The 23,389-nt window shown below is 36.4% G+C and overlaps 1 protein-coding gene across 6 annotated transcripts; it reads left to right on the forward strand.

The window, feature by feature from the left end:
- Positions 1 to 265: 265 nt before the first annotated feature.
- On the forward strand, positions 266 to 22,632 carry LOC123880906 (sterol O-acyltransferase 2). 6 transcript variants are annotated; one of them, XM_045929306.1, is made up of 11 exons: positions 266 to 743; positions 1,204 to 1,206; positions 2,530 to 2,753; positions 4,589 to 4,740; positions 7,994 to 8,130; positions 13,211 to 13,353; positions 16,246 to 16,375; positions 16,732 to 16,878; positions 19,585 to 19,722; positions 21,354 to 21,531; positions 22,475 to 22,632. In XM_045929306.1, the coding sequence occupies exons 3-11, from the start codon at positions 2,536 to 2,538 to the stop codon at positions 22,630 to 22,632; spliced, it is 1,401 nt and encodes a 466-aa protein (XP_045785262.1). In that variant the 5' UTR covers positions 266 to 743; positions 1,204 to 1,206; positions 2,530 to 2,535. The 6 variants fall into 6 exon arrangements, with proteins under 6 accessions (XP_045785262.1, XP_045785263.1, XP_045785264.1 ...); XM_045929307.1 differs by lacking the exon at positions 1,204 to 1,206; XM_045929308.1 differs by lacking the exon at positions 1,204 to 1,206 and having other exon boundaries at positions 266 to 493.
- The last annotated feature ends 757 nt before the right edge of the window (positions 22,633 to 23,389 follow it).

The following is a 23,389-nucleotide window of genomic DNA, read 5'->3' on the forward strand; positions in this document are numbered from 1 at the left end:
AATGAGAAAATTATTAAGATACTTAATGTAAAAACCACCAACACTAAAAAGTTAAAAATATTTTTTGTTTCTACACGTGTAATATACCTAGGTATGAAGTCGGGCGAGCTTCACACTTGGATTTCTAGTTTCTTTTTTTATAATAATTACTTATGTCGCATTGCAACCCATGCGGATAGTTATATACATATAAAATTACGCATAATCGATTAGTACCAATTACTTATCACACCAAAGTCCGTAATCTAGGTACGGTCCGATAGTAATTCAACGATTCACTCGTCGTGGAAACTTAGAGATAAATAAAATATTCTAATCGCTCGTTGTATACTTCGAGACTCCAGACTGTCACCAGTGTGTACTTACAATAGATTATTCAATTAAATCATAACCTTTGACAAGTTTTTTCATGACACTAAACATATTAGACGACTACCCACAATTGGGTCAATAGTAATTTTGTGATGGGTACCGACATTCCATATTTGCACGAGTATGTTCAATCAATTTTATTAAATTAGTCGCGTGCGTGTGTTTTTATTAAAGTTACAGAAGAAATTAATGTGTTTATAACTAGTTTTATATTATGAAGATTGAATTGCTTGAAAAACGCCTTAAGTTCATTGTTTGATTCATTTACATACTACATACAGTGTTGTTTGATTCCTTAAAAGTTATCTGAAGTGAAAGGTTAGTATGATAACTAACATTGTATTGAAGCTTTGATATTAATTGTTAAATTGGTAAGTACCTACCTGTCGTGCCTCTTGTACATTTCACATTATAATTTCATATTTTCGATATCACTTACCTACTGTGTGTGTGTAAAAAAGTATTAATAAGTAAGTAATCATAGAACAAACAATTTAGTGTAAATACTTAATTAACAATGAGTTGTAATCCTCTAAGGTACGTTTCCCTATCTAAACTGATTGTTTAACTAATAGTTTGACCTTACGTCAAGGGATTTAAATTCATTGGCGAAAATTCAATTAACGGATTAATGTTACTTGATTTATCTTTCAATAGGATTTGCTTGGAAATAATCAGATGGGCATTTTAGAACTTGCTTCAATTTCATAACAGCATTAACTATTTAATTAATCGATATAAGACAAGTTTCTTTTTTCGTATATACTTATCTGGATCTTTTAAATGTGTGGATTTTACCTGAAATATTGGTCATAGTAGGACGGTATTAAGTTGGTATGCAAAGTAGATATACGAGTATCATTAGGTATAACTACTGACGACTTAACTTATAGTTCAATCTCAACCTGTCATCAAATTCCTAAATTAAAACTTAAGCCTAAATTCAATCAAAAGATAATAATATCTCTTGATTAATCTTTCAATCATTTTTAATATAGACTTCGCTCAAAATAATGGGAATGGAAATTTAAAAAGTTTTATATTTAATCCAGCAACATGGAGAATGGATGAATATGCATCAAAAAGATGGTAGCAATGAGTCTTAGCTATTGCAAGAAAAGAGGTTCCGATTTCAATTCCCCGTTATGTATTTAATTATTATTGAGTCACTTTTTCTTAACTCTGATAGCTACCGTAACAAAAAGTATCTAAGTGATTATTTATTTAAATAAATCGATTTGGATCGACACAAGACTATGGTGGGAATATGATATCAAATCGTGGAATAAAGTAGATGCAACTAAGTATAAGTATCGGGATTTTAAGAGTAGGTAGGGATTTACTACATAAGACAATATTATAATATTGTCTAATCTAGCAAAGTCGGTACATCTATATCTATAAAGTCTTTTATCCAAACGGAAAATATTAGATATCATAATGATTGAACTATTTGTTCAGTGATAATAACATCCTTAAAGACTGTCTGAGGTCGTAGGCCAATCGCGACATGCAGAACTGATATGCGATACACTAAACTAGAAGCACTAGACAGAAACTAGGTTAGAATAATATAAACTAAGTTTTTTACTTAATAATGTCATGGCCCATAATTAAAAAAAATATATAAATCGTCAACTGACGAGCTCCCTGGTGGCACAGCGATGGTCGTTAAGCGAAAGCGTGTCTGTTTGTCTTCCTGCTGGATCTTCACGCCCACTCCGTTTAAACGTTAACTGAATTTTGAGATATTTTGTATAAAGATAGCTTGCATTCCTAGGATAGACTAAGGCTACTTTTTTCCCCGGAAAATCAAAGATTTTCCACGGGATCTTTAACCTAAACCTAAATCTACAGGACGAAGTCGCGGGCATCATCTATTTGGTACAGATAGCTTGCATCCCGAAGACGAATAGGCACAGGCTCTTTTTATTCCAGAAAATTAGACTTTCCACCATTGACGTAAACCTAGATTCCACGAAACCCTAAATCCAGGTAACAAATTCGTCTTAAATAGGTACATCTAACATATAAATGGAAGGTCACAATCGATTCTCGGCGGTAAATGTAGTCAATTTTTAAGTTCTGGTCTAAGGCACACTTACCGTAAAGCGAACTTTTTCTAAGTTGACATTACATTTTACGTTTAATTTTCAGAGAAAAATGAGTCTACGAAGGCCAAGAGGTGAGACCAGCTTACAGAATGGCACCATTACACAGGAAGAAAAGCAAAGAGCTCCAGAGTTCACCTACCGGGAGTCACCTTTGACAGTACTTTTAGAGCACTCACTACACATAAGGGCAATATACCACATATTTGTGGTCATTCTGCTGGTGCTGCTGTGTGATACCGTGATATATGACCTTATAGAACGAGGAAAGCAAGTAAAACGTTATAATTATCATTAAAGTTAAGGGAAAGAAGTTAAAACTCAGACGTGAACTGAAGGAAAACATCGCGAGGAAACCTGCATGTCTGAGAGTTCTCCATAATGATCTCAAACGTGTATGAAGTCTACCAATCCGCTTTTGAAAAGCGTGGTGCACTATGACCAAGCCCTTCTCATTCTGAGTGGAGTACCTACTCGGGAATTAGATGGTGAGGTTGATGATGAAGAATATACAAATAAAAATAAATAAAATAAATAAATAAATAATATAATATAGAAACGTCCGAATAATCAAATCAAAGCGCAGGTTCTTTTTTCTAGTCAGGCTGTAAATTGTAAGTCGGAGTAAAGTAAATAAAATAAAAAAGTATAGTAAAGTAAATAAAGTAAGGTCGGAGTAAACCTATGCTTTATAAATCTCAGACTTCTAAGTCAGTCCGCGTTGTTTCATGTTATACATGATGATTATAAACCTTCCTCGTGAAATATTCTAAACTAGCCGATGCCCGCGACTTCGCCCGCGTGTATTTAGGTTTTTCTAAATCCGTGGGAACTCTTTGATTTTCCGGGATAAAAAGTAGCCTATGTGCTAATCCAGGATATTATCTATCTCCATTCCAAATTTCAGCCAAATCCGTCCAGTAGTTTTTGCGTGAAGGAGTAACAAACATACACACACACACACACACACACACACATACAAACTTTCGCCTTTATAATATGAGTGTGATGATAATGGAAATCGCATTGAAATCCAGAGGGTCCAGAATGGCCTATTGGCTTATAAATATTTATTTATTTATTTACACCAACAATTTCCATACAGTTATGACTATAAAATTTACAAATTAATTTCAGTATGGTTGTCCATTACAGGTGCACTTATGAATAAACATTCTAACTGAACTATCACAGAAAGACCCGTATTATTCTTTTTAGATCGCTGCAATTACTGGCCAATTCTTATTTTGGTTTGTGTTTTGGCAAATATTCCGTGGTTAGGTACTTGTTTGTACGCAATATAGGCCGATATGCGTTCAGATACCTATCATAATTACTTATTATTGAAATCACGCCTGATAGTCAATCGGATATTTATTATCTTTAAATTGATGCACGATAATTAAAAAAAATAAGACAACATTTACATTATTAAATTAGTATCAGTAGTAAAATGAATTAAATGCAAGGACTGACAATAACAGGGCAATAACCTTATAAGAGCTGATTAGTTTGCTGTTTTTCCACCAGAGATAGTCACAGTTCTGTTCGAAACTAAACTAAAGCTCTAGTTTCCGAGAATATCACTTATAATTTTATCACCGACTTTACGGGGGCCCTTCTAAAATCAAGAGACTTTACGGTGCCACGCTTACAGTACTTAGGAAACCATGCCATCTTGTTCCAATCGTTACAATAATATCGTGGACTTCATTCGACTACTTATAATATAGCAACGTCATGCTATATAAACAGTAAATGACGGCACCGTTATCCTGGAAAACTAAACTCCACAAACAGTCATCTAACAAACCTATCCAAATATCCTCTCCCATTTTAATAATTGCGAAAATTCTGATCTTCATTCAATCACGCCATACCGACACCGTATTTAAATAAAGGTACAAAGGTAGGTTAATTACATTACAGCATAAGCAGGGCCTGCCGAATTCAGGCGGTGCAAGATGCGAAAGAGAAGAAGAGGCATATAGAAGCCCCTACAAAAGACCAGTCCAAAAAAAGTCTAAAAATGTCCAGTTGTGAACGTCTATCACATTGTAATGATGATGCCGATGATGATTATATTTTTTCATGTATTTTCACAGAATAAACATCGGAGTAACATCAGTGCTACATGGTTTCGGAGACATCAGGCGCGCCGCAAAGCTCTGGTTCTTCGAACTGGCGGTGGCGCTCGCATTCTATCCAGCACTCAGGATATACGAGTTTGTACGAAACATCATAAAACGATACCCAGGTAAAATAAAATATACTAAAAGCTTAATTTGCTATAATCCGCTGGAAAGACAAATCTGTATGGAGCAGCATGCGATATGCTGTGCGCACCGTCCGCCCTTTCAGTAGTATGGATTACGCTGTATACACTTACCTCTCGTAATTACCTACTATTAGATTCGCTGTGGCCTGTGGGTATGTGGTGGGTGTGTGTGTGGGTGTGGGTATTATGCTAGTTGCTAGACATTAGTAATCTAGTTCTAGTGGATAATACCTAATACATGGACCATTATTCCGAGTTACTTGGTTACTAGTAAGTTACATTGATATCCCAAAAATCCCGTGTAAATACTAATTTAACAAGCACAGGTTTGCTTAGGACGTTTTATAAACTTTTCAATCTAATAACTAATCAGTTAGGTACGATCTGTTTCTGAGCTGTGTAGGTCTACGTGTTTAATTTAAAATTGGTGCTACAATTTTTCTGTTTGGCGTTAAAACTTTATTACGTCCTATGATTATAAAATTATTCTGAACGAATTCATTTAAAAAAACATATACCTACATCCTGCACTATCTAGTTCGGCCTGAAATAAATTTCAATTTTCATCAGATTGGTTTTCTCGGTATCAGAATTATTACCGAACCAGCTTTTCTCAGTGATTTCGTCCAAAACCCACGTCATTTAGGTTTTTAATGATTCTCTTTAAATTTCTACAAAACCTTCCTTAATGCACCCCTGAGGCACTTATGTACATACTCATGGAGTATTCCCTCCTTTTAAATCTCTAGGTCCACATCTGTGTCACAAAATAATTAATTTGACTTGAGTAGTTTTTACTGATAAAGATTTGAACTGGTTTGAAAGTATACCATTACCAAAAATTTATGTTTCTACTCTCTGCCTTTCTCTGTCGAAATCGTTTAAGTCTTTTAGTAGTAATAAATATACAAATAAACAAAAGTGAATACGTACAGTATACAAACTTTCTGTGATTTGATAGGTAAGTACTTCTTGATTTACATACCTACCTACTTTTGGATTTATAATACGTTAGACCTATGGATAAAATGCATTTTTGTAAAGGTCAGTGTAGACCACCTCTTTCTCGCCCTTTATAGTTTGCAAAATGAGCTTATTATAGCACAAATATCGGTTGCGAATTGAGTATTATAGGCAGCTACTGATCAAGAGGTCACCTCCTAGCCGAGAGCCTTATGTCGCGGGAGACAAGAGGCCACTGCGCTTCACACTACCTCCAATTAGTCACTTGGTTGCTCACACGTTCCACCGAACTTAAACTCCATTGGAGAGGATATTATAGCGCTAGGCGCAACGCACACCGGCGGAATCAGGGCGCGGCTTCTCTTTTGATAACAATTCAAACTAAGCTTTATACTTGAGCATAGCACAGCGGCGTAGGCGCGCGTGCTAGTATTTTATTTTTTAAATTGCCACACTTTTTGCACACAGAGCGAAATTTGAACATAAATCTAGTAACTATACGCGAATTGCTAAAACATCCGAGGGCAACAAATGCCCTAGTAATAATAAAATTATAACAAATCGTTTTCTTTTAGTTAGGCATACTTATAATCGATTTGTTGGAAATGTAAAACTAACACAAATACTGAACTTTTGGTGAATAATAATTATTATTATTTAAAACTTTTGTTAAAAGTTGGAGCAAATCATTTAAATTATTAGTAAAATTTTGTTTTGTTACGCATACAGAGCAGTTTATATTTACATATTTTTTGGTGATGTCTTTTCTCAGTTCAATTTTAACCATAGGTATTATCAGACTACAAAAGAATGAGTTTAAGTTGTCGTCAAAAAAGTCGACTCCACTTTACACTGTCTGTAAATATGCATCGGCCCTAAGAATTCCCGTTTATTCATGCTTCGCTAGATAAATAAAATAAGTAAATGAAATTACATACTGTAAAGCAACTTAACTGTTGTAAAGTATTGGTATTGCCGTTTTATTAGCTCGTGTTAAACCTCATCAATTATCTTGTAAAAGAACTAGCGTTTCTCTTTTGGTACTTTACACATGGATAATCTACTTATAATACCTAATTGTTCAACGATCCATATTAGCGTAACCTTTAGACTGAACAATGATGGGCGTTATAAATAGTGCAATGGGGATTCAAAACCCACAAGTTTTAAGATCCTTAAACGAAAACATTGGTGGTCAGTGTTCCATTGTTGTTGTTTCAACACCTAGGAATATTAATATCATTTTAACTATGATAGTAGGCAATTAGAGAGACCTAGGTTTATTTTACACTGGATAATGCCTGCGACTCCGTCCACGTGGATATGGGCTGAGGATACAGATTTTTTTTAATTAAAGATTTTCCGGAATAAAAAGAAGCCTGTCTTGCGTTTTTAGGATGCAAAATATCTCTGTACAAAATAGATGACATCCGTCACTTTGTTTCCGTGGATTTAGATTCTTCAAAAACCCGTGGGAACTTTTTGACTTTTCGGGAAAAAAATACCCTATGACCGTCCCTGGGATATAAGCTAAATGTATACCAAACGTCAGAATCGTTTATACGGATGTGCCGTGACAGACATACCGACACACTCTCGCATTTATAATATGATATTTCGCATTTATTATATGGATATTGGATATGGTATCGATTCTGCTTTTATAGGAATAGGAATATATAGGAAAGAAGGCATTTGCTTGTGCGAGGGCAATTGCCTTCACAACAAACAAAGCTATTAGCGGGCGGGTTACCTGATGTTAAGTTATTACCGCCACCCATTTTGCAGCACCAGACAAATGGGGTGCTGGCTGTTTATAAATTACAAAGCTATTAGTATTCTGTGTAAAAGATCTAGCCTCTAATGTATCCCGTGCGCTTAGTGTGAGATTTAACATTTCACCAGCTTTGATAGGATTCGAGAGTCGAAACACAATAACACCAGAGTAAAATGGACCTAAAGCTACTTGATTTAAAATCAAAAATTTAATACTATGATTTTAATTTCGCATCGCGCTAGGAGTGCTAATTATTACAGACGTGTGGCCAAACTTGAGCGTTAAACCAAGGAACTTAAGGTCCATTTTACTTTGACGCTGAAGTGTTTCATTACTCGAATTCTACCAACGTTGGTGTTATAGCGCGTCCAACGCAGAAATGCAGCTGGTATTCTTGGCACCACTCCACGCGAGCATGGTTTTACAGTAATTAGATAAGGCTTATGTTAAGTTCTATTATAATATTTTTTAAACTTTTTAAATTATTTACAGGTTTATGTAAAATATGGGCTGTATTTGGAATACTCTGCGTGGTGGCTCTGGAGGTTACGCTGGTGGCAGTCCCTGTGCGGGACCTGGCCAATACGTACCTAGCGCTGGCGTCGTCAGCTGTTGTTACATGCGAAATGGTAAGTTCTTACGTCATTTTTAGAGTTCCGTACCTCAAACGGAAAAACGGAACCCTTATAGAATCACTTTGTTGTTTGTCTGTCAAGAAATCTATAGGGTACTTCCCGTTGACCTAGAAATAATTTTTGTATAGCTACACGTGTAATGTACCTAGGTATAAAGTCGAGCGAGCATATTAAAACAAAATTAGAAATCCAAGAGTGAAACTCGCCCGACTCCATACCTAGGTACATTACACGTGTAGCTAAACAAAAATTATTTATTACTTTTTAGTGTTTGTGGTTTGTGAAGTCGGTTTTATTTTTCTTTTGAAAATTTTTTATTTCACAATTTTTAGTGGCCCCACTGTACTATAATATGCTATGCCCAGTTAAAACCCTACTGTTTACTAAGCTATTACACTGATCGCGAGCAATTTGTTCTTATCTATTGAGGAGTTCTGTTCTCCATCTCCGAAGATATTCATTAGATCTTCACTAAATTTATATGGGACCTGCACAGTATACCCTTTCAAACAAAAAAAAAATTCCAAATCGGTCCAGGGGTCTTTGAGTAATCGGAGAAGATTCCGACAAATTGAGAACCTCCTCCTTTTTTGGAAGTCGGTTAAAAATATTCATAGCCACTCTTGGTTTTACCGGCATTGAAAATAGTGTCTCGATCACTTCTTGTGTAGCCCTCGAATCTACGAATGGCAGTTATTTCGTTATCACTTACCACAGACCTGAGAAACTTCACTGTTATTTTTATTTATTTATTTAAAATTTATGTATTTGTTTATAAAGAATATTTAAGTACAAGGTTTATTACGATTATGGTGTAAACATAAACTCGCTTGAGATTTTCTTTACACAATCGTAGTACACCATCGTATTTATCTGTACCTACCTACTTAAAGACAGATACCTTATAGCCATAACGATTAACTAGGCTTCCATTTGAATACCTCTTAATTATACCTGACACTATCAGTAAAATTTTAAAGTTAAAAGATCGATGGGGTAAAGTGTTAAGTCCTCCAGTTTCAGTTATAAAGCTCAGCTTCTTAATTGCACGTCCTTCAAGCTTACCAAAACTTTATCGCGCACTCTCGAAGTGGATCAATAAGATTGTAACGAAATCGACTTCAAGTTTAGTTACAGAACATTGTGAGTAAATTATAGAAATTCAGATTTCTCCCGCTTTGGGAAAGGTAATTTTAATCAAATAGATAATTACGGCATAGGTATAAAAGAACATAATATGAATGGTTTCCCTTTGAATAAAATATTGTATTAATTAGGAACTAAGTACTTAGAGTACCTATCTATATACCTACAATAGAATTAGGTACCGAATACATTTGGCACAAGCTTTACACTACGGAAAAGGACATCTAAAGAATACTTTTTATACCGGAAATGGTTACTACAAAATTAAAAAACTAACTAACTAAAACTAGATCTGCGCGAAGTCTCACGAAGAATCACGGGAAAAAGAATGAGATATAGAAATAGAAATGTAGAGATATGACAGTAAGCTACGAATTAGGGTTCGGTGCCCGATATATTGTCAATGGAACGCTATTAATAAGCATGCGTTGTCCTACCTATCTCATCTCATTTTTTCAATCTCTCATTTTTTTTAAAGTATATTAGCCAAGTTTATCATTATGACGAATATTCCCCTTTCCCCTCCAATTAAGCGTAAAGCTTGTTCTTGGAGTAGGTACGACAATAATAGTGCAACAGGTGGGGTTTGAAGCGGCGACCTTTCGGATTTCAGTACGCTCCTTTAACCGTTGAGCTATCGAGACTATCATAAACCGTAATAGGACGTAGAGAGTTAAAATTTTCAGTGTGGATTACTTACCTAAAAAAAAAACAAATAGGTTACCTACCTATATTATAAAAAACCAAGATTGCGATTTAAAAAAAAAGATTCCGACGAATTGAGAACCTCCTCCTTTTTTGGAAGTCGGTTAAAAATGGCCGCCATGCAAATTACAATAAATTACCTAGTGTGTAGGTACTGGGCAATTCCGACTCGCACTTGGCTGGTTTTTTAAAGACTGCAATCGCACAATCTAATAAACCACCAGGTACGCATGAAAGCATATCCATGTAACAATTCCGTCAATGGCGTCAATATTAATGTACCTACCTAGACGAAATACAGGCAAACGATAAATAATTAATCTATAGAGAGAGACGGGACTTTTCTGTAATCCATTACAAAAATGTCAAAAAGATAAATTGTTATTGGTTTTCCATAGGTATTTTGGGGCATGCCAATATTGAGATGGGTTTTAAATTCCCGTATTGCTGCTCCGTATTAATGAGCTGTACATAATAATGAAATTAATTGTTCATCCACATGCTACATTTGATTCCAAGTAGGTATTTGTTTATCACAAAAGGTCATTTACGATATCGTACGATAATGCTTAAGATCAACTGATATTGTTTGAATTATTAATAGATCAGTTTTGTCTGTGTCAGAGAGCACTTATAGAAACTTTAGATTTGAGAAAAACCGGCCAAGTGCGAGCAGAGTCACGCACTGAGGGTTCCGTACTCGGGTATTTTTTCCAACATTTTGCACGATAAATCAAAAATTATTATGCATAAAAATATATAAAAATCTGTTTTAGAATGTACAGCCCTTTCATATGATATCCAACTTGGTATAGTTATCTTACTTTGAAAATTGAAACACAATTAAAAATTTTTTTACATGATATAACCACAAATTACAGATTTTACAATAATGGCCGGAAAAATCCTTGCGGAAGCCTTCTGCAGTTTCCTCAATGCGGAATTTACATTACTGAATTTAAATTAGTGGCACGATTTGTCTAATGTCGTAATGCATGCATTGCGTCATTAGATGTTTACACATGCAGTGCAATTAATACCTAATGAACATAATGTCGTGAAACTAATTTCGTGCCACTAATTTCGTAATGTAAATTCCGCTTAATGCGTGTAACTTCATGAAGTCGCGCGGTAGGCAAGATTCCGTCGCGTATGTGTTTCAGGCTTCGGATTTGTGAGCTGCAATGTCACTTTTGGGGCTCGATTAAAGGAAACTGTGCGTAAATCTGTCGTTTAGTATGGATGCGGAAAAGTTTTCTGTTCCAGATTTGCGCACAGTTAACGTTGACCTAAAAAGTTACATTAGAGCCTAATGACCATATTTCATGTCGGTACAAAATAGGACGCTGAATTTGTAGATATCGTGATTTATGTTGATTGATGTATGATTATGAACTTAGCAAGCTAAGATTACCCGTGTAACTTATTAGCATGGACAGGAAAGGAACAGAAAAGTCTTCTGTGATCCATCTCCTTTCCATCCATACTATGATAGATTTACACACAGCTTAGGTACGTTAACTTGAAAGTTACAGGCCAGGCATAAATCTGTCACTAAGCATGGAGATTTACTTTCGGGAAAACGTCGTCATTTGACTCACTATACAAATTAGCTGATTTACGTTAACTCGTAGTTACACACAGGGCTCTGATTGGTTATTTTCGGTGAAAAAAAGGAACATAAATCGACAAAACAGTGTCGAAAGTGAAATGTAACATAAATCAGCCTCGACCCTCGTCAGGGCCACAGCCAACCCAGTAAATAACGGCATCGCACCGGCTGCGGCTGACGAAACCTTAGTACGACCCACCACCCCTTGCCCTTCATTCCATGACATTTATTTCATTACAATATCACTGAACACCCCTTTCGCGATTTGTATTAACTAGACTATATCTAAGTTTGAATATCTATATACAAAGTTGAATTCACAATTTCGATTAAGCTTTACATAACGTGGGCTGGCTTAAATAATAAGTTATGAAACCTTTAATAGCGCTACAAACTCGTTAACATAGAAAATTGCTTCATAATAATATACAAATCCTCTTTAGTGGCCATGTTTTTAATTTTCGTACATGATGCGGTTTACTGCACTTAAGTATAAAATGGATCAAAGCGCTCCAAAACTTATAAAGATAATATCTACTAGCTTTTTTCATGACTTCATACAGTTTTATAAATAAGTATTAGGGGTTTTAAATAATTTCAGATTCAAAGCATCATACGTCTTTCTTCATTAGTGTTTTAAGATTTGTGTCCAGAAGTGACCTAAATAATACAAACAGATACACTTTCAGATAATGTATGGTACAATAATAGGTAGGTATATATAGCACCTACTTACTGCCTTATTTTATACACATTAGAACTTCTAACGCCGAGGGGCTTTGGGACACCAACCCTAATAAAATAAACTTCCGGTGCATTGAATTTCTTTTATATTTATAAATAAAACGGTTTTTTGAGAATCTGAATTAATAAACTCGTCCTACGCGTGACGGAAACATGGTCCAACGCCAACACGACTTTTAAATTTTAATTGGACGTATTTTCTGAAAATACCTCCCAAATCCCAACCCACAATCAAAAAAAGTAATAAAAGAACTGCCAAATGATTTCAGAAAAGCTGCATCAGTCATTATTACAATCTCAATTGTTGTCATTGACTGAATTTATGGTATAAGTAAATGATGCCCGCGACTTATTCAGCGTGGATTTAGTTTTTCATAAATCCCTTGTGAAGTCTTTGATTTTATGGGATAAATAAAAGCCTAGGTATGCCCATCTCCAGGTCTCAAATACCTGGAGATGGGCATACCTTATATATACCTATATAATAAATAAATATCTCTGTACCAAATATGTAGTTCATATCTGCGACTTTGTCCACGTGAATTTTTGAAAATCATATGGGAGCTCTATTAATTTTCAGAGACAAAAAGTAGCCTATGTCTCTGGGATGCAAGCTATACCTTATATATACCTATATAATAAATAAATATCTCTGTACCAAATATGTAGTTCATATCTGCGACTTTGTCCACGTGAATTTTTGAAAATCATATGGGAGCTCTATTAATTTTCAGAGACAAAAAGTAGCCTATGTCTCTGGGATGCAAGCTATCGTCAAAAATGGTTTAACAGATGGGCCGTAAAAAGCTAGCAGACAGACAGACAGTCACCCTTTTGCATTTATAATTATGAATGTTTTTGTTCCAGTTCCGGTTCGTGATGAAGATTTGCGCCGCGGCCGCAGCGTGCGCCCCGCGATGTCACGACAACAGCGCGCCGCTTCCCTCCATATCGCAATACGTGTATTTTCTCTTTGCACCAACGCTTATTTACCGAGATGAATATCCCAGGTAGGGATATATTAGTGTTTAAAAATCCATCCATCAGCCTATATGCAACCACTACAGGACATATCAGCCTTTTCAAGAGCGCGACACCAAACACGGTCTTCCGCCTTCCTCATCCACCTACCTTCTTCAGGTCATCGGTCTAGCGAGCTGGAGGACGTCTTACACTGCGCTTACCGGTACGCGGTCTCCACTCCATAGTCTGCCTCCTCGGTCGTCAGTTCTGCGACAGAGTATGACCTGTCCACTGCTACTTCAACTTGCTACAAATAATCGTTTCAGCTATCTCGTCGCTTTTATTCTTCTGCAAATTTCATCTTTGAAAATCCTTTACTTAAATACTACTTAACTTAAATTTAATAATAACTGTTATAAATTAATACTAATTTAATAACAATTGTTAAAAATTGGAAAGTGTGTCTATCCGTTTGTTAGGCTGTTTCATTTTCACAGTTTTGCTCAACGCTCAAAATATCCAAAAAACTACCGTGCCCTTCTCCTTTCTCCACATAAACTCGAGTAGGTAGGTATGGTATGTACCTTTTCTATCGATTTTCCATAGAATTTATTTTAGGGTGTGTTCAGAATCACAATTATTTTGTTTCCCCTTCATCGTTTACCATCGTATCACTCACTCCCTCTCCATCAGGGTTCACTCCTTAAGGCTTGGGTACACACCACGCGTGACTTCAGCAAACACGAAAATACAAGGAAACTGTTTTTAAGAGAAGTTTATTCGCAACGCACTAACAAACATACGAGTAGTTTGTTTCTCATTTGAATATCAAACTCAATGTTTTGTAGACGCATTCGAGAAAATAATATCTGTGGTATTCCAAACTTCAGTAGAAATGTATAAGTAATTTTAAAGCTATACGGACTCAATTTACATACAATCCTCTGGACCCGTGTAAGTTGAAACTAAGTAGGTACATTTTTAAACCCCGACCCCAAAAGAGGGGTGTTATAAGTTTGATGTGTGTATCTGTGTATCTATCTGTGGCATCGTAGCTCCTAAACTAATAAACCGATTTTAAATTAGTTTTTTTTTTGTTTTAAAGGTGGCTTGATCGAGTGTTCTTAGCTATACTTAATCCAAGAAAATCTGTTCAGCCGTTTGAAAGTTATCAGTTCTTTTCTAGTTACTGTAACCTTTACTTGTCGAGAATGTTATAAATATTTAATTTACACTTGTATCTTATATTAAGGCTTGTACATACGCGTACATGCGCGTTCGGTATGATGGGGTGCGTTTTGTGTGTTCAAGCTTTAAGAGAGGTACGTGATAAATTTCCAAAAAGCACTTTGATTGTTCGATTCTAACATATTATTACATAGCTACCGCTAATGTGTTCAATGTTTCCTTTTATCTATCCAATCTTTAGGGAGTATAATAATCTTCAAAGTAAAATTTTGCATGAAACTATTAAACCATAAAGCGCGCTCGCTCATACCTATACCACGCACGAATAAATCGCGCCTAAACTTTTTGTAATAAGAACACAATATAATATAATTATTGTCTTACCCGAACACTTTAATTGCGATTCGAATTATCCTATACAATATTTAGCAAGCTTAGAGGATGCAGTTCTCGCGCACAATCTGTAGGTACCTGTAGGTAATGAAAATGAAAATAAAGTGAAATAATTATTTATTTAGTATCTAGGCAATTTGTTTTTCTTTACAAGTACTATAATATTATGAAACATTTTATTCTTCACATTTATGAGTTTCAGTTTCGCTAACTAACATAACTTTTTCTTTTTCAAATAATATGTATATCTTTTTCATTCTATTTCTTAGAATAAAGCAAGTAGATGCTAATATTTTAATAGCTCCGAGCTTCCGCCCAGCGGCTGGAAACTAATATTTTACTCAGACACAATAGCGGAGTAACAAACAAATTGAAATTTCTCTGGCCCGTGTTGAAAAGCCTAGTTAGTGTCTTGTCGTTTTGAAATTTATAGTAGGCAGTTGGCAGGTAGGCACTTACTTGTTATTTATCATTTTGAAAAGTTTTTAATTTTAACGATATACGAGTAAATACCATTCAATTTGTATAGCGCGCGCAAAACAAGTAGTTTAATCTGAACACGATGCGTGTGACTGTGTGTTATATACAAAAAAAACTGGCCAAGTGCGAGTCACACTCGCGCACTGAGAGTTCCGTACTCTGGTAATTTTCCGACATTTTGCACGATAAATCAAAAACTATTATGCATAAAAATAAATAAAAATCTGTTTTAGAATGTACAAGTAAAAGCCCTTTCATAATATGATACCCCACTTGGTATAGTTACCTTACTTTGAAAATTAAAACACATTTTAATTTAATTTTCTGTGATGTAACCACAAATTCACGGTTTTCAGATTTATTCCTTTACTTGTGCTATAATACCTACCTACCTGCCAAATTTCATGATTCTAGGTCAACGGGAAGTACCCTACTTATAGGTTTTCTTGACAGACACGACCGACGGACGGACGGACGGATAGACGGACAGACAAACAGACAGACAGACAACAAAGTGATCCTATAAGGGTTCCTTTTTCCTTTTGAGGTACGAAACCCTAAAAACAGATATCAATGGCTTATCTTTTTAACATTAGCCTATGACTCACGCAAACCGTCATGTTGCACAGATAGGAAGCTAAGTAAACCTACTCCGGTTTTGTATTATACCTTACCTTTTCACCGGCAATGCACCAGCAGTGGTTGCATATCAAGGGATATTTGTGGATCCTAAGTATTTTCCTTGGTGTGCTCATTTATTTGCACAGCTCAGATCTTCTTAACTTTAAGTTCTATTGAAAAAGAGAGAAAGAGATTAATCTATAACTCTGATGCTGGAAAGTTTAAGTATCAAGAAAACAAATTTTTTTTTTTTTCAGAACAAAGAAAATCCGATGGAGCGTTGTAGTTTTTCACTTATTAGAAGTGTCGGCTATTATATTTTACAACAGCTTCCTGTGGGAGCGTTTTATTTTACCGTATTGGTCTGATCACGGCAAAGAACCAAAGGTAAACAATCTACATAATAATATGATTATTATTAATGTCTCTACCAATGTATCTTAGGTAAACCGCTTACTTGCTTAGATTTTTCTATACAATGGAATGTATTGGATACCTATATAAAAATTCAATATTATGTAAAAGTTGAAATAAGCGCCAGTTTAAAATACTTAACAATAAATTAATTATTATTAATAGTAATTTTATACATAGATATAAATGATAATAGGCATATTTCGTAATTTACACAATGAATTTAATACCGAAATCGATGGATTTTAGGTAGGTTTCCTATCTCAATACCTTTCTTCAGTAAGTAGGCACTTAGCGTAAGTAAGTGTAATATTAATTTATTTTTGTAGGTAGAGGCGGGAACGGTGGTGAGAGGGATGTTCGCATGCGTGTTGCCGGGAGTGATCTCTTTCCTGTGTGGATTTTATTGCCTCCTCCACGCTTGGCACAATGCCTTCGCCGAGATGCTCACCTTCGGAGATCGCTTGTTTTATGAGGTAATTTTAATCTAAGTAACAAATCATGGTGGGTAATAATGCATGCTAATGGTAAGTAGTGTGTGATGGCACGCTCTAACCAAGGCTTATGTCCAGCAACGAGCTGCTGATGCGTAGGTATATAATATAAACCATGTAGGTAGGTTAATGTTACTTTATCTTACGAAGTTAAATCAGCGATAATAATAATTATTGGTAGGTACATGGAATGGTGAAGAGGTATGCAAACAAGAAATCTATCAAACAGAAATACCTCCTGGTAAAATCAAAGCTCTGCTTCTAAATTGGGTAGGTAGATAAATAAAGTCTGAAGATCTTAATATTTTTAATAATGGGTCTTATTTCCTGAGATGATTCGTCCTTAGCTACTTCAATTAGGTACTCGTACCTTCTAGACGCGTTTGAAGTTAGAACGATATCTACAATGCCTAGATATTACTCGATGCGCCTACATGCTTCAAAGTCTGGAACTTGCATATTTTCCATTTTTAATTACAACTTCCTACAGTAAATCTACGGTAGCTACGAGTATTTACGCCTAAATGCCTACCCCCATAAGCCCCTAAGGTAAGCTTCTCATTTTCAAAACCATCCGGATTAAACAAACTCAATTAGGGACTAAGCCAATTCATCCTACGGATGAACCCTTCCTTGCAGTAACAAGTAACAACGTATTAGTTAAGCATACATTAATTGAATAAAATCAGTTCATAAATAAAAAATATGTCTTCCTGTAAAAGAAAAACATTTTGATTGACCAGGTTGCAGTTTTGATCCGGATTTTAACAAATTGACCATCCCAGTAATAATGGAAATAGCTACCCAAAAACATTATTTATTCTTCTAAAACGTTTATAATAATATACCGACCATATACCATTATACCAATATACCATTTGTGGTCATCTAAACCGATGGTGGTCCATGGATATTGGACATAATATCATGTAGGTTTTGTTGATTTCCACATTCCACGGTATTGTGCAGCTGTCCACCTCTCTGCATGCTGGACATCAAGAGGCTAGTCACGGATTATAAAATGGAGGCTCTATAGCCTTTCTATAAACTCTTTCCGGTGCGGGACATCACTCTAGAACTTTAGGACCGGAACGTCTGTAGGTCCTCTGACCCATATAATCCGCCAAAGATTCTCTTACATAATAGTAATAAGTAGGTAAAGTAGGTTCGGCACTACTAAAAGCCATTAAACAAAATAAGAAGTAAAGTAGGTTCTCTTCACTATAACAGGTAGATACCTACTACTTGGATGAATTAAATTCATCCAAGACTATTATAACATTATATTATTCCATGTCAATAAGTACATTTCTTCATCTTGTTCTTAGTCGCATCCATACTAATATTATAAATGCGAAAGTGTGTTTGTCTGCTATCTTTTCATGGCCCAACAGTTTAACCGATTCTGACGTTTGGTACAGGGTTAGCTTATATCCCGGAGACGGACATAGGCTACATTTTATCCCGGAAAATCAGAGTTCCCGCGGGATTTCTAAAAACCCATCCGCTTAACCGATTTGTATGAAATTTGGTATGGTAGCTTACGTCCCTGTAATTGACATAGGCAACTTTTATCCAGGAAAATCAAACAGTTCCCACGGGATCTTCAAAAACCTACATCCACGCGGACGAAATCGCGGGCAACCTCTAGTCCTACATAAATCATAATGACTGATGCTCATGCCCATATTTTACTCGTAGATCTTTACTATTTTTATTACATAATAAACCTACTAGCTATTTTTATATTTAGTTGGCGCTCAGGTTTATAGAATCCGTAGCAATGTTAAAATAAATTATCGCAATTTGTACAAGTGGTGCAATTTACCACAGGATAGTAGCTGTTTATTGCTAGCGGTGCAAGTACTAATTTATCAGTGTCTAACCTAAATGCAAGTTCGGTACATTCCAGATATTCGCCCCACTTAGGTCAGTTACATAACTTACGGCATCTTAAAGTTTATTAGTACCCTACTTTACTAGGTAAGTGCCTACTGTGTTTATTCGAAAATGAGAAATTTTACTAACCAGATCGTTGTTTTGTTTTTTATCCACTAAGTATAGGTAGGTACCTACCTATATCGTGCGCAATAAGCTTTATTATATTATCACAAACCCATCGCCGGCTCACTGCTGGTCTCCTAGGCATAGTCCACCATGCTGGTCAAGTGTGGATTGGCAAACTTCACACACCTTTGAGAATGGAGAAAATCAAAGAGATGCCACAGGATTTTTTAAAAAACCTAAATCCATATTGAAGATGTCGCGGACATATATCTATTTGGTACAGGGATAGCTTGCATCCCAGAGACGGGTATATATGCTACTTTTTGTCCCGGAAAATTAAAGATTTCCCATGGGGCTTTTTAAAAAACCGAAACTTATGCGAACTTATTCGCGCGCATCATTTATTTAGTTTTAAATATAATTACAAATTCACGTGTAAAGACGTTCATAGCTTCACCTGACGAAAGTTAATACTTTATTAACATGTCATGGGTTGGCTTAACGCGCTATTGGACGCGGGTTTATGTATAAAACATTTTACTGTGGCGTAGTGCAAAGTGGCTCACATAATATATTATGAATTCAAAATATAGCTTACTCGAGCTTTTCATGGAACTAGTACCTGCCTATCTGTACCTATTTTATAAAATATTAACCCATACAATTTGTTTTTTGTTTCAGGATTGGTGGACGACCTCCCGATTTTCTAGTTACTATCGAGCGTGGAATCGCATAGTACACTCATGGCTACGAGACCACATCTATCGGCCGTTAGCACCGCACGCCGGCCGTGCTGTTTCCACGTTAATAGTGTTTTTAGTAAGTTTATTATAAGTGCTCACATACTACATAGGATGATAAATATACTTGCCCACATAATAGATACGTATTAGGTTTTTACAATACGCCTAGATGAAGGCTTGGTCAGACACAACCGCCGCAACTCGTCCGACGCGGCTCTAGAAATTGTAATATCTACAAGTACTAACTGTATGTAGGTATACCAAGGCCACTGGCATAGCCCAAACCATTAGCAAACTGAAATAGCAGTGAGCAGGCCATGTTTGTCGATGGGACGAAGGCTGTTGGAGCTGAAAACATCGATGGCTGAAAAGTCCTGGAGTGGACTAAGCCGCCATTCAGAACGTTGGACCGACGATATAAAGATGTCGTGCGGGCGGAAAGTGGCTGGATGAGGAAGGCTGAGCACCGGGTGTAATGACGCTCATGAGGGAAGGCTTATGTCCAACTGTGGATATCCACAAACTGACGATGATGATGAACTTAGGCTGAGAATCGGGTGTACCTACTCACGCTCTTTGCGGAAGATATAATATGTTTTCGCCAGTAGACGTTTGCAGACTGAAATGATAATGTTGAACTGTATGACGATGTTTAGGTAAGGAGGAGTTGCTCTGTTTGCTACGCGTTCTGCAAGATGAAGTATTAGATATAGGCATACATTCATATATCAACCCATTCTCTTACATAATATCGAACGCGTTCAGCAAAACGCGCGGAAGAGGCACCTGTGTTTCCAGGCCCTGCTGATAAGTTATAGGGCAGACATTCTCGGCGATATAGCTTTTATGAATAAATCGCCCGTGATCTTTACTCATTAAGCCTACTTACTGATTTTTCTATAATTATGTAAATACATAATGATATATTTTAATGGAGCTCTCGATGCCTAAATTTAATTAAATAGCCGATAATGCGAATACCTACCTATCGGTACATTTGGTATCGTGCTCCACAATTAGATACATCCTCTAATTGAGGCTACCCACGCAGCTTCCTATGTTACCCAAACGAGGTCAACGTCAAACAGCATGAGGTTGCTTTAATTAATTAAACAAAAGGTTGTTGTATTTATATCATGTATCATCATCATGATCAACCCAACGCCGGCTCACTACAGAGCACGGGTCTCCTCTCAGAGTGAGAAGGGTTTTGGCCATAGTCTACCACACTGGTCAAGTGCGTATTGGCAGACTTAACACACCTTTGAGAACATTATGGAGAACTCTCAGGCATGCAGATTTCCTCATAATGTTTTCCTTCACCCTTAAAGCAAGTGATATGTAAGTATAATTACTTAAAACGCACATAACTCCGAAAAGTTAGAGGTGCGTGCCCGGGATCGAACCCCCGACCTCTGGTTAGGAGGCGGACGTCCTAAAGTATTAAGTATCACACTTCACACTAATATTATAAAGGCGAAAGTTTGTGTGTGTGTATGTTTGTTACTTTTTCACGCAAAAACTACTGGACGGATTTAGTTGAAATTCAGAATGGAGGTAGATTATACCATGGATTGACACATAGGCTACTTTTTATCCCAAAAAATCAAAGAGCTCCCATGGGATTTTTGAAAACCTATATCCACGCGAACGAAGTCGCGGGCATCAGCTAGTACCTACTTAATAAAAATTGTTGCTTCATTCAAGGTGTCCTCGGCAGCTCACGAGGTGATACTAGCGCTTTCTTTCGGATTCTTCTACCCCGTGCTCATGGTTCAATTTGGCGTATTCGGGCTGTTGATGCTGCCATTAACTGCTAACAGTGGTCGCCGGTTTCCCAATACTTCTAATCTTTTGATGTGGCTGTCATTTTTCATTGGGAATGGTAAGTTATGATAGGTGTTCAGGAAGGTAGAATAATGACTTGAGTCATTTGGGGCAATAGCACGCAATTTTGCTTTTCCAGATACCTATAGAACGCGACAGATTGAGATGGCAATCAGGGTATGTGGCGGGGAGACGCCCCGCACACCCGCACGTAGCCCGCGCTCATCCGCAGCGGGTTAGCGCGGTTGGCTATGCGGGTGTGCGGGACGTCCCCACCCTGGTGGCCATCTCAACCTGTCGCAGGTATAGTACCTACCTTGTGAATTATTATTATTATTTATTACCTACTGATTGTACCTAATCCGAACTCGGACCAGGGTGGTTACATAGAAAATTTGCTCAGTCACGAAGTCAATATTTACCCACTGAGACTGAAATTCTTCATGTGTTGGACTGATTTATTATTTGTTTAAACTAGCCTCATTATAAACAATTAATGAGTGTTATGATAATAGCAGCTACATTAAGTTATTGTAATTTACCATATTATTATGTACCTACCTATTTTTTTGAAAGTTGTTTCACAATAATGTATTCAATAAAATAAACAAGCTTTTATGTTACACTTCATGTGAATAACGGACTGTGCCATCTATTTATGTGATTTAGTAATTTTTTTTTATGAACACATTTCAATTTTTTTTGTAATGTACCTACTTGTGCTATAAACCTATCTACCCGCCAGGTTAACGGAAAGTATACCTTTCAGGTTTTCTTGACAGACAGACGGATAAACAGACAGACCCCAAAGTGATCTTATAAGGGCTCCTTTTTCCTATTGAGGTATGGAACCCTAAAAACGGCCAAGTGCGAGTCAGACTCGCGTACCGAGTTCCGTATCTTGGGACGTGTAATTATTTTGTAACAGACAGGCAGACACTGAAGTGATCTTAAAGTGGTACGGAACCCCAAAAAATAACTTTGTCGTTTCTTTTTTACAGGTCTTCTATGGAGCTTATATGCGATGGAGTATTTTTCACGAAAAAACTGCCCAGTATCCGAACACGATAGTTTTTTCATACCGAAATCATGGTCTTGTCCAGAAATTGTGTTAAAACCAAATTGGACTTTCCAAAATCCTTTCGACTTAATTTACTAATATTTATTTTAAATATAAAGTAGGTACCTACAGTCTACACTACCTACCAATGTTAAGTTATGGTAAAACAAAACATAGCAAATCGTCCTTATGACTAAAATAATGGTACTATACGAAGTGCTGTTTTCGAATCTAATACAATTTGTATTTATATTTTATAGTTACATTTAGTAGAATATTACCTACATTGCAAAGTTGAGGCAAAATCAAGGAAGGCGGCGTCTTCAACCCTGATATCAGATACACCTTACACTGGAGTTCATAGTAAAGAAGGGTTTCTTTAGAAGACATTCCAGACATGTGTCATACTAATACACTACCTTAATGCATTGCATTAAAATAAAGGGGCCCCTATTTTGACTATGAATTCCAGTGTAAATCAGTCAGGATACAGTATATTTTGATTTTTTTAAGATTACTTACCTAGGTACTTTTATGTTGATTGTATTCATACCTAATTAATAAAAAAATATTTAACATACAATGTGTTTTATTTTACCTTAAACCGTAAGGCGCAATGTACACCGGCAGAGCCGTCGCGTGGCGCCCTATAACAATTCAAACTGAGCTTTATTTCCTTTGGCATAAAGTTACGGAGGATGCACGCAGCAGGGCCAAGCGCGCCGAGCGTCCTGTTTTGTTTTCAGAAAGTATTCATCCAAGTATTTTTTTTTTCATTGTGAGATAGGCTTGCGCTTGACAACAATCATGCCTAGTAAAAAGCAATAGTGAGTTCTAGCTTGGAGCGCGTTTGCCT

Source organism: Maniola jurtina, chromosome 3 (assembly GCF_905333055.1).
Source record: "Maniola jurtina chromosome 3, ilManJurt1.1, whole genome shotgun sequence".
Classification (NCBI taxonomy): domain Eukaryota; kingdom Metazoa; phylum Arthropoda; class Insecta; order Lepidoptera; family Nymphalidae; genus Maniola; species Maniola jurtina.